This window comes from Bos indicus x Bos taurus, chromosome 6 (genome assembly GCF_003369695.1).
Source record: "Bos indicus x Bos taurus breed Angus x Brahman F1 hybrid chromosome 6, Bos_hybrid_MaternalHap_v2.0, whole genome shotgun sequence".
Classification (NCBI taxonomy): Eukaryota; Metazoa; Chordata; class Mammalia; order Artiodactyla; family Bovidae; genus Bos; species Bos indicus x Bos taurus.
The window spans coordinates 94,859,791-94,871,878 of NC_040081.1; the positions used below are offsets into that span (position 1 = coordinate 94,859,791).

At 37.5% G+C, this 12,088-nt stretch overlaps 1 protein-coding gene across 2 annotated transcripts in view; it reads left to right on the forward strand.

Moving 5' to 3' along the window:
• The window catches only part of CFAP299 (cilia and flagella associated protein 299), a 714,944-nt gene that overhangs the window by 267,874 nt on the left and 434,982 nt on the right, over positions 1 to 12,088 (forward strand). The window contains exon 3 of one of the 2 annotated variants that reach the window (XM_027544866.1): positions 7,618 to 7,702. In XM_027544866.1, coding sequence (XP_027400667.1) covers positions 7,618 to 7,702 — 85 coding nt within the window. Of the gene's footprint in view, positions 1 to 7,617; positions 7,709 to 12,088 lie in introns of both variants that reach the window. The other variant, XM_027544865.1, reaches the window with a different exon arrangement.

A 12,088-nucleotide genomic window follows, 5' to 3' on the forward strand; every position in this document is an offset into this window, starting at 1 on the left:
AAGGAAGCGCTCCTCAGGTACAGAACGTGCTGGTGCCCCAACTTCAGACTTCTGATGTACAGAACTTGATAAATTTCTATTATTGAAGCCACCCAGTCTATGGTATGGTAAATTCCATAGTATTTTGTTATGGCAGTCTGAGCTGACTATTCGGCTTCCCTGGTGGCTCAGATGGTAAAGAATCTGCCTGTAATGCAGGAGATGTGGGTTCGACCCCTGGGTGGGGAAGATCCCCTGCAAATATACAATGATACATTGAGGAAAGGAAAGTGAGGGTTTACCAATTAAAAGATAGTTATAAAACACTTTATTTAGGGGAAACTAAGATTTTTTCTTCTCCTAATTTATGCAAAGGACTAAAGCAAAATATATCATGTTGTCCTGGAAAAGTACAGAATCATCTCTCCCTGACAAAGTAAAAGACTATGTTAAAGTACTGTAAAAAATTTCATACTGAAACACTCAAATGAATTATCTAAAAATTCACACATTGTTTTAATTGAAATTATGTATTTTTTAATCAAGTTTGCCAAAACATTTTTTCTATTTTGGCCTTTAAAAAATCAAGTTATATTATTTGAGACCGTACAAATACACATACTTACAAATCATTTTCTCAGTAAACTTATCATGGGAAATAAAGCTACCCGTGAAAAACTGCTCTTTCATAAATTAGTGTGCTTGTGTCTAAAGAAGATAATATTATAGAGTTTTAATAATAAATATTTTACCCATTTGCTAGTTTTTACTTTACTCTGCACTTAATGTTTCTAAACCGAATATACAAAAACATCCTTTTAAACAAACTGAGGTACAGAGAGGTTAAATTAAAACATATTTTCAAACAAGTACTAATGAGCTGGATATAAATTCTAGAAATATAAAATGTGAATGTGGGTTATTTAAACAACATAATTAAATCATAAAACCAGTAGCTTAATTTTTGAGGATTAAGAATATATTTAGAGTCATTCATGTAGAATTATATAAATACATTTAGCTAATGATTAAATAAGGTTGGTAAAAATTAACTCATACATATGACTTTTACCCTATTTTGAAAGTGTGGTGGAGTGTAAACAACATAGATGGAGTGTTTGCCTTTTTAAAACTTATAACCCTCAGATTTTGTAACAGAAATACTTCACTTCTTAAGGAAGTGACTCCTTTTGTAATATTTATTTAAGCAAGGTTTCTCAGGTCACTGACTGTTAAATAAATCTAGTTAAGTAAGAGTAAATCATGTTAAAGATTTAAGAATTCCTTACCACACACTCTGTATTACCTTTCTTTCCCAGTATTTCTTCTTGCTGAGAAGTTTCAGGTTCTCAGATGTAGCATGTTATAATAATTGATTATTTATATAACTTTTTTTTACCCTGCTGCAAATAGCTTAGGGCTTTTAGACTGTATCCTCTCTGTTCCTAGTTTATATGACAAAAATACTATTATCTTCCTCATAGAGGTTATAAGAAATGATGTTAAGTCTGTGTATGTAAGACTTGAATAATATTAAAAAGGAACAATATTGTCTTCATGTATTGTCAGTGTGGCAGTCACATTTCTTAAACTTATTATAAATAAATGATGTTTGGTGCTTGATGATGGAGTATGATCATTTTAAATTAAAAGTTTAAGGCTTCCCTGGTGGCTCAGACGGTAAAGAACCTGCCTGCAATGTAGGAGACCAGGGTTTGATCCTTGGGTCAGGAAGATCCCCTGGAGAAGGGAACGGCTACCCACTCTAGTATTCTTGCCTGGAGAATCTCATGGACAGAGGAATCTCATGGGCTACAGTCCATGGGGTTGCAAAGAGTTGGACACAACTGAGCAACTAACACATACAGCTGCTAGGCTACTTAGAGATTATTCAACTCATCATGAAACCCAGGTTCAGAAAAACTTGATGACTTGGACTAATCAGTTGGTAAGTGAATAAGAATTAAAGACTGATGTCCTGTCTTATATTTCAGTTTGATTTCCATTATCTCATGTTTCCATTTTAAATACTTAACATTTTGACTATTTAAAAAGCAATTCATTTTAATTAGATAAATTGTGCAGTCTCCTGGGATATCTTCAGTATATTACAGATTAGGTTAAAGTCTAATTTGATCATCAAGCCAATCCCACAACAACATCTTTGTTGAAAGAGTGAGCATTTCATATGGTGAAAGTATCAGTTTAGATTAAGTTTAGTTAGAAATAGGGGTTCCCTAGTGGCTCAGATGGTAAAGAATCTACCTGCAATGCAGGAGACTTGTGTCAGGAAGATCCCCTGGAGAAGGAAATGGCTACCCACCCCAGTATTCTTGCCTGAAGAACTCCATGGACAAAAGAGCCTTGGAGAGCTATAGTCCATGGGGTCACAAAGAGTTGGACATGACTGAGAAGTTAACAGTTAAAAATAATTGAAAACCCCAAAGTGACAGTGACTGAAACCAATTATAAGCTCTTTTTATTTAGCCTTATATTCCAGAGGTTTTTCATGTCTGATAAACCTGGGAATAAATATGATCTTCCTTGACACTTGCATAAACATCTATTCCTAGGAACAATAACAATTCAGTAAAACAGTAAGTTGCAAAATATGTAATAAAATGAACCACTCACAAAATGATATTGATACAGTATATACTTTTATGGGTACATGAGTATATACATAAACAACTGAAAATAACTGAAGGCTGTGTGCAAAATGATAATGATGTTTACTTTGGATGTTTAGGGTTGAGATTGGTAATCTGATTGGACTTTATCTGTAATGTTCTAAGGATTTACAACAAAATAAGGTGTGTTTGGGGATAGGAAAAGTGGGGAGTAGACTTACTATACAGAAATCTTTAGGACTGCTGCAGTATTGTTTTTTTTTTTTTTCTCCCGGTTATGTTGCCCTCTGAGATTCCAAAACTCCCCACAGACCTGCCAGTGAGAGGGGGTCCTGCTGTTTGGAAACTTCTCCTCCTTCACGACTCCCTCCCCAGCATGGGTCTCTGTCCCTAACTCTTTGTCTCTTTGTCTTTTACATTTTGTCCTACCTCCTTCCGAAGAGAATGGGCTGCCTTTCTGGGTGCCTGGTGTCCGCCAGTGTTCCGAAGTTGTTTTGTGGCAGTTGCTCAGCATTCAAACGATCTCTTGATGAATTTGCGGGGGTGAAAGTGGTCTCCCCATCCTATTCCTGCACCATCTTTGGACCGCCCGCTAAAGTAACTTAAAAAATTTTTTTTTTCATTGTGGTAAAATCCACATAACATGAAACATACTATTTTGACTATATTTGACTGTATGGTTCAGTGGCGCTATGTGCATTCCTATTGCTGAGTAGCTCTCACCACTCATTGTTTCCCAAATTTTTCACCTTGCTAAACTGGAACTCTGTCCCCATTAAACACTAACTCCCCATTCCCTCTCCCTCCCCTCTGACCCCTTGACCCCGTCATCTACTATTGCACTTCCGGATTCTATTAACTTGACTATTCTAGGTATCTTGTACAAGTGGAATCAAACAATATTTGTTGCTCTGCAGTATCTTAGCTGGATAACCATCATATCAATTATAGGTTTTGCTTGTGAACAATAGAAACCAATTCCAATGAACTAAATCAAAAAGGGGGTTTACTGGAGGGACACTGATTATTGTAGATTTGAGGAAAAAGTTGAATGATGAGGCTATCTAGTAGGAATTAAGGACAGCTTAATTCAGCTTAATACAACTCCAGTTTCTTTGCAACCTTGGATCTCTCTCTTTATGATATGCATTCCCATGAGATGACGTGACATTAGGTAAGTTTGAGGCATATTCATCCGCTGAGCTTTGGGAGGTAAGAGTTGTGAGTGAGTGGGTACCATTGACTGTGTCACCAGAGCAAAGAATGTGAGAGGGACCATTTTCCAAATAAAAAGTGTATGTGTGCTCAGCCGCTCAGTCGTGTCTTGACTCTTTGTGACCCATGGACAGAAGCCCTCCAGGCTCCTCTGCTCATGGAATTTTCCAGGCAAGAATACTCAGTAGAGTGCCACTCCCTTCTCCAGAGGATCTTCTCGATCCAGGGATCAAACCCACGTCTCTTATATCTCCAACATTGGCAGGCAGATTCTTTTACCACTAGTGACACCTGGGAAGCCCTCCAAATAAAAATTAGGGTTCTGTTTTCAAAAAATGCGAAGGTTGTCAGGAAGGCAAAACCAATAAGTGCCTATAGCTATCACAGAAGAACACAGACCAAAGTCTGTCTCATTTCTTCAACCATAGTTTTTAGATGTTCTGTGGGTCTGCGGAAAGATATTCTTCTGTGAAGCTAAGTTTAGTGATCATACTGTCCAAAAGTGTCTTTATTTGGTTAAAATGCAATCAACTGCATGAACACATTTTCTGTACCTTTAAATTTTGCTCAGAAATTCTTTTCTTTATTGCTTTTGTTTACTGCGCTATGTACTCATCTTTGATTATGCTGTTGAAGGCAATGGGTACATGGGATACTGTTTACAAATATTTACTACTTTTCCGTAGGCAGGATTATCCTTTTCTATTCTGTTGATTTCAGGCGTGGCACTTGCTTTCTCCAATAAAATAGAGTGGAAGTGCCATGAGTCTCTTACAGGCAGATGTTCTAAGAGCCAGCAAGTGATGGTGTTCCCTCTGCAAAGTAACAAAGATGTTTCAAATAGAGGTTATTTTCAGGAGCCTCCCAGTACATCCCTCCAGGGTGAAGAGCCACAGTCAACCTGCTGTGGATGCACAGCTTTTTGAGAAACAATCATTTGTAATTTTAAACCACAGAGATTTGGGGTATTTGTTAGCTTAGTATAAGCTAACCAGTCCTAACTGAAACACTTGTAAAACTAATTTTCTGTTCAGACTTCACAGATAATTTCTAACTCACTGTGGTTTTAAATATTTCCTATCATAAGTAGGAAATTAGGTAGAAAGTGATGAAGTGAAGAGAGGATTATTTTGTGAGCACTGGAGAAGCAATACTTCTCTCTGGGCAAGCTTCTGACAAAATAATTTGATATTTTGGAGATTTAATGGCAGAAGTACATAGGTGTATTATAATATGGAAGACTTACTTTTAAATAGAGCAACAGATTGAAAAATTTCTCAAACGCATGATTGTCTCCTTTAGTACCAATTAGTAGTTATTTTTATGTATAGTTAGATGTCCGGTGGCCCAGTGGTAAAGAATTTACCTGCTAATGCAGGAGATTTAGGAGACATGGATTTGATCACCAGGTTGGGAAGATCCTCTGGAATAGAAAACAGCAACCCACTCCAGTATTCTTTCCTGGAAAATTCCATGGACAGAGAAGCCTGGTGGGGTAGAGTCCATTGGGTTGCAAAGCATTAGACACAACTGAGCGACTGAGCATGCACACACACAGGTGTTTTGATTATTAGTTGATATTGATACTATGCGTGTATACATATCCTAAGTCACTTCAGTCGTGTCTGACTGTGACCCCATGCACTATAGCCCACCAGGCTCCTTTATTCATGGGATTCTCCAGGCAAGAATATTGGAGTGGATTGCCATGCTCTCCTCCAGGGGATTTTCCCAACCCAGGGATTGAACCCACCTCTCTTACATATCCTGCATTGGCAGGTGAGATCTTTACCACTAGCATCACCTGGGAAGTCCATTGATACTATAAGCCAAGGCATATAAAACTAGTAAAGAAGAAGCTGACAAGTTATGATTAGTTTAATAAGTTGCATGTATTGTTCAACAAAATAATCATTAGGTTACATGCTGTATATGCCCATATTGATTTAAAGAAACCTGGTAATAATCTCTCTTTAACTTTTTAGAAAAAGAAATCCCAGGTCTATTTCCCTATTAAGTACTTCCCAAATCTACCTCTTCTTATTCTTACCACCGCTGCTTTAAGTCACGTCTTCATTATCTCTTACCAAAGCTCTCTAATTAATATTTCCAGTGTGCTTCTCCTCCAGGTTATGTTTACCACAACCACTGGATGCTATAACTAAAATACAGCATTGACCATCGTATTTCCTTGCATATGACCCTGTGGTTCAACATGTCCTAGAAGACAAGGTTCAGGCTCCTTAATGTAGCATATAAGGGCTTCCTGGAAAGGCAGCATGGCCTGTTGGTTATAAGAATGAGTTTTAGAACCACACTTCCTAGGTTTGAAAATAGATCTGCTCTAAATTAGCTGAATGACTTTTACTAAATATTTACAACAGTATGTCTGTAAAAATGTTAGCTTTTGTTAATTTTATATGGTTTCTCCCTCCCTTCCTGTACTTACTCTCTGATTTTTTAAAAAATTACCCAAGGGTAATGATTACCCAATTAATTTTTTAATAATTACTCAATGCTTTCCTGGTGGCTCAGACAGTAAAGAGTCTACCTGCAATGTGGGAGATCTGGGTTCGATCCTTGGGTTGGGAAGATCCCTTGGAGAAGGAAATGGTAACCCACTCCAGTATTCTTGCCTGGAGAATTCTGTGGACAGAGGAGCCTGGGAGGCTGCGGTCCACAGGGTCACAAAGAGTCAGGCATGACTGAGGGACTAACTTCCACTTTCAAGGGTACAGATTTTCATCTCTATTCTTGAATTCCTTTGTAATTACTCATAACTCTTTCCCTCTTCCACTACTCCCACCCTCCAACTGGCTAATGCTGTCTCATCTTTTAATGTTTAGTTCAATGATAGCTTTAAAGCTTAAGACTAAGTTGACTGTTCTTCGAATACCTAGGATATTTCTCTTATGAACTCAAAATCCATCCATATCTTTATTATTATACTTATCACACAGTGTAATATTATAATGTTTCTGTATCTACTGACTTCTATGAGACCACAGGCAACTTGAGAGCAGGAATCATATCTCATTAATTTGTCCTTAGTATAGTTCCTGGTTCATAATAGATACACAGTAGAAATGTTTGTTGAATATATAGAATATTGCCAAATAAAGAAAGGATTGTTATTTTGTAATCACTTTTGAACTCACTCTTTATTTTGTGGTTCAGTGTTGCTTGATCAAGATCATTGTGATAAATTTCCTTTAAAATTTATTTCCAGAGAAAGTAATTTCTCTCTTGAATTCTTAATACTTTCTTTTTTTTTGACAAAGATAACCTGGTTTCCTGTCTTGCCTTGAGTATCTCCACTCATAGAGCTAAAATAGCGTTCTATTCCAGTAACTGAATTGGCCTAAGTGGCTAATATTTTACTTTTATTATATTAAATAATTGTGCTTAGATTACAGTCCATTTTAAATTATTATGGATAGTGAGGAGAGTACATAGTTTGAATTCCATGACATGATAAAAAGAATAAAATGGACATGTAAGTGCAATTAACTATATCTGCCATGAGTATTGATATTATTTATAATCTTGATTCCAGTTATTTTAAAATAAAGACTCTATAACTGTATGAAATTAAATTTAAGAATCTGATAGTTTATTATAATTATGTATAATTATAACGATTGTGAATTGTGTATACTGTTTATTTGTAGTTTTCATGTTGAAGGAATTGTCACTTGAAATAAAGAAGGCTATTTTTTTGTACCCAGATTATTTTCAATATATTTGTTTAGCTAATATATTATAACTGGAGACCTGCTTTTTTTTTTTTTAGGACACTAACAAGTGCTGGTAAAGACCTACATGATAATTTTCTGAAGGCTTTGGCAGTGAGAGAAGAAGACAATCGCAGTGGAAAAGTGAGCGTGAGTACATTTCATTCAGAGATTAAAAACGTATACCTTAAAGGCACATTAGTATGTAATATCTAGTTAGTTAATAATATAATTTTAAATACTGTCTCTGAAAGGTAGTTCATTAGGGATATAACAGAGCTCTTTATTATTGGAATATATGTGGAAAAATTATGTCAGTTTATATCTGTAGAAGTAGCTACATGGTGAAAAATATTAGTATCATTCTGCATATTTGTTGTGGAGAAAATGCCTATATGTGGCAGACTGGTTGTCATCTCCAACTTTGTGCTACTGCTATGCTGAAACTTCCTGCTTCTTTTTAGCCTCATCTCTTAACACTCATCTTGAAGGTTTTCCCACTGCATACCTGATTTTATGCTGTCTCTAGAAGATAGAGTCTTCCCTATAGTCCTATGTTTGGAGGTGTGTTAGAAACCACATAATGGAGAGAGATGATTTTGAGTCATCCAAGGAGGATATGCTTTTGCTTTATTAAAACTTGTGCTAAATCAGATATTTAAAATTGCTAATATTATTTGGAATATTTACTTTCATGTTTTACTAATATAATACTGGTGATAACAGTCTTCTGTATGTAAAAATAGACAAATATTCATGCTGAAACTGTAATGAGTGACTTACAGGAAAAGAATCAGAAGTAGCAGGATGCAAATTTTAGAGCAACAGGAAAATATGTTATAAGAGTGTCTATTTTTACCAAAGTTTTCTTAATTAAAAAAGTTGTATTTTTTTATCATGTCACTGGAAGATGTCACATGCAGATAAAATCCTCAGTGTACCTCAGAAAGAAAAAATATCACTCTTTGGTTAGGTAATTGTATAGAATGATCCTGGACTTGAAATCAGGGAAAGTTTCTTGGTGGAAGTGGGCAGAGTGAAATTTAAAAGAGGTGAGGTTGGAAACATGGGTGGACACTAGACTTGGGGGATTTTGTAAATCACAACAGAAAAGTTGGAATTTATCTGACCCTTTTTGGAAAGAGCAGCTAGAAAGGAGGAAGACACGTAGAAAAATGTGGTGTCATAGTAATCCATGGTAAGGACCTTCAAGAAAAAGCAAATGATCATCAGTGATCAAGCAGGATAGGTCTGGAAAAGGATCTGTTGTGTTTGGGAATATTTACTTTAAAAAATACTTGACAAGAACAAATTCCATCCATAGTAAGGATAGAAGTCAGGTTTCTCAGGGTTGAAAAATGGCCCGTGGTTAGGCAGTACCACCAAAAAACACAAACAGCTTTAGAGACCCGAGGCCCATGGTTTGTTCTGAAATGGTCTAATGCCTCTCAAAAATGCCTTTTTAACCTTTCTATCCCATTGGTATTTCCTTTAACAATGAATAACAGCATCATTCACTTATTTACTCAATCAGAAGTATGTAAGTTATAATAAACTCTTAATTCTTTCTCATGCATGTTGACTTGAGCTACTGCTGCTGCTGCTAAGTCGCCTCAGTCGTGTCCGACTCTGTGCGACCCCATAGATGGCAGCCCACCAGACTCCCCTGTCCCTGAGATTCTCCAGGCAAGAACACTGGAGTGGGTTGCCATTTCCTTCTCCAATGCATGAAAGTGAAAAGTGAAAGTAAAGTCACTCAGTCGTGTCGGACTGTTCGCAACCCCATGGACTACAGCCCACTAGGCCTCTCCGTCCATGGGATCTTCCAGACAAGAGTACTGGAGTAGGGTGCCTTTGCCTTCTCCGGAATGAGCTACTAAATTCTTCTAAATATGTCAAATTACATCACTTTTCACCATCTCAAATAGCATTTATCTAGATTCAAACCCCCATCACATCTTAAATATATTACTATAACAGCCTCTTAAATGATAACACCTGTTATCATTTTCTTGGCTGCCTCTGATCTATTTTCCAATCTCATGCTTCTTATGTACCTGCTCAAGCCTGGAACTGTTTTAGTCTCTGGGACACTGCGACACTGACGAATCTGTGACCTTAAAGCATTTGTATTTTAGAGCGTGAGATAGAGAATGCTATGCTATGCTAAGTCACTTCAGTCGTGTCCAACTCTGCGCGACCCCATAGATGGCAGCCCACCAGGCTCCCCCGTCCCTGGGATTCTCCAGGCAAGAACACTGGAGTGGGCTGCCATTTCCTTCTCCAATGCAAGAAAGTGAAAAGTGAAAAGTGAAGTCGCTCAGTCGTGTCCGACTCTTAGCGACCCCATGGATTGCAGCCTACCAGGCTCCTCCATCCATGGGATTTTCCAAGCAAGAGTACTGGAGTGGGGTGCCATTACCTTCTAGGTGAGGAAAACAAAAATGGAACAGTTAATTTCAACGTTGGATGGGTGCTATGAAGAGCACAGAATTAGAATATCAGATATAGAGATTGAACAGACAGTGGTTGGATGCTTTAGCTACTGTGTATAGGAAAATCACTTTAAGGAGGTTACATCTGTTGAGACTGGAATGAAATGAGGAAGATAGTAATGGAATGTGAAGAGTAAGATATCCCAAAGAGATAAATATTTGAGAGGGTGCAATATATCCCATTAAGAAGGAACATGTATTAAAATCTCCGGAGATAACAGCAATCATGGCATAATCAAGAGATGATAAGAAAACTGAAATGACTGGAAGGCAGTTATTGAAGGAGATTATAAAGACAGATGAGGTCAGAGAGAAGGTCAGAAGCTGGACCATACAGGTTATAAGGAATTTTTATTTTATTCTTTTTTAATGTTTATATTTATTCTTTTATTACTGTGATAAGAAGTCAATGGATGGATGATGTTAAGTAGAGAAGTGACATGATCTGGCTTACACTTTAGATTGACTTCACCACTGCTGTGTACAGTAGGATAATATGGGGAAGAAGTCAAGCAGAAGCAAGCAGATAAGTTAGGGAGCTCTTCTAGTCAATCAGCAAAAGAAGAAGCTCTTAAAACAGCATGGTTGTAGTTGAGATAGATGGAAGTTCATCTCAACTGAATCGTGTCCATGTTTTAGAGGCAAAGCAGACAAGACTCAGTGATGGATTGGATGTAAAATCTTAAAGAAAGAGGAAATTAGGATGCCTTCTAGGTGTATCATTTGAACAGGTGGGGATGATGGTGGCATTTTGTGTGGCTGGGGAACTTATTTCAGGAATCAATAATGAAATAGTTATATTTTGGCTACATTAATTTTGTGATGCCTATTAGATGCCCAAATGGAGAATTGGATTGGTCATTTACATATATTGGTTTGGAAATTGTGAGAAGTCTTGGCTTGCATGTAAACCTGAAGGTTATCAACATCAAATATTAGTCACTCAGTCGTGTCTGACTCTTTGAGACCCCATTGACTGTGACCTGCCAGTCTCCTCTGTTCATGAGATTTCCCAGGCTAGAATACTGGAGTGGGTTGCCATTTCCTTCTCCAGGGGATCTTCCCAACGCAGGGATCCAACCCAGGTCTCCACGATTGCAGGCCGATTATTTACAACATCTAAATGGTATGTAAAATCATGAACTTGCAAAAGTTAACCAGGAAGAGAGTATAGGTAAAAAGAGTGAGGTTCTATGACAGATTTTTAAGACACTCCAACATATAGAGATCTGAAATGTGTTGAAGAAGTAGCTAAGGAAGCTGAGAAATAGCACATAGGAGAAAAATCAGGTGAGAGCCATGCTGTGAACAGAAAAATTTTAAAAAACTCCAAGGAAAGAATGCTCGCCATGGCAATTGCTGCTGAGAGGCTACATAAGGGGATATATCAATTTCCCAGGGCTGCCATAGGAAATTACCATAACCCAAGCAGCTTAAAACAACAGAAATTTGTTCTCTCACAGTTCAGCAGAAACATTCTGAAGGGTCTAGGGAAGAATCTGTTCCATTCCTTTCTCAGTTTCTGGTGTTGCTGACAATCATTGGTGCCGGGGTCCAGCCCCGGTGGATCCAGGGAATTTGAAGGGAAGACGGCATCCGGGATCAGGAAACAACAGCTTATTTAAATGTTAATTAAAGATATAAAGAGTGGCTAAATAAGGATAGCTCGGTGAGGAAATTCAATAGAGAAAAGAGGCTGAATAATTCAGCCAGAAGGTGAGAGAAAGAACGACATGGGGAGACCAAGCTTCAGTGAACAAGGCCCGCACTTTATTTTCCAAAGTAGTTTTTATACCTTAAGTTATGCATAGAGGATAGTGGGGGAAGGGGTAGAGTCATGTAGTAAGCCAGGCTTTCTTCCTGCAAACTTATCATCTGCAAAAGTTTAGGTGATTTGCATCATCTTCTGGCCTGGAGGCCTGTTAACATTTTAAGACCCTTTCTTCAGAAAACTTATTTTTCTCTAAAGGTGATTAGTCAGGCGAAAGCATTAGATAAAGTTGCATTCCTATAGGGCAAAGGTGTGGTGGGCTAC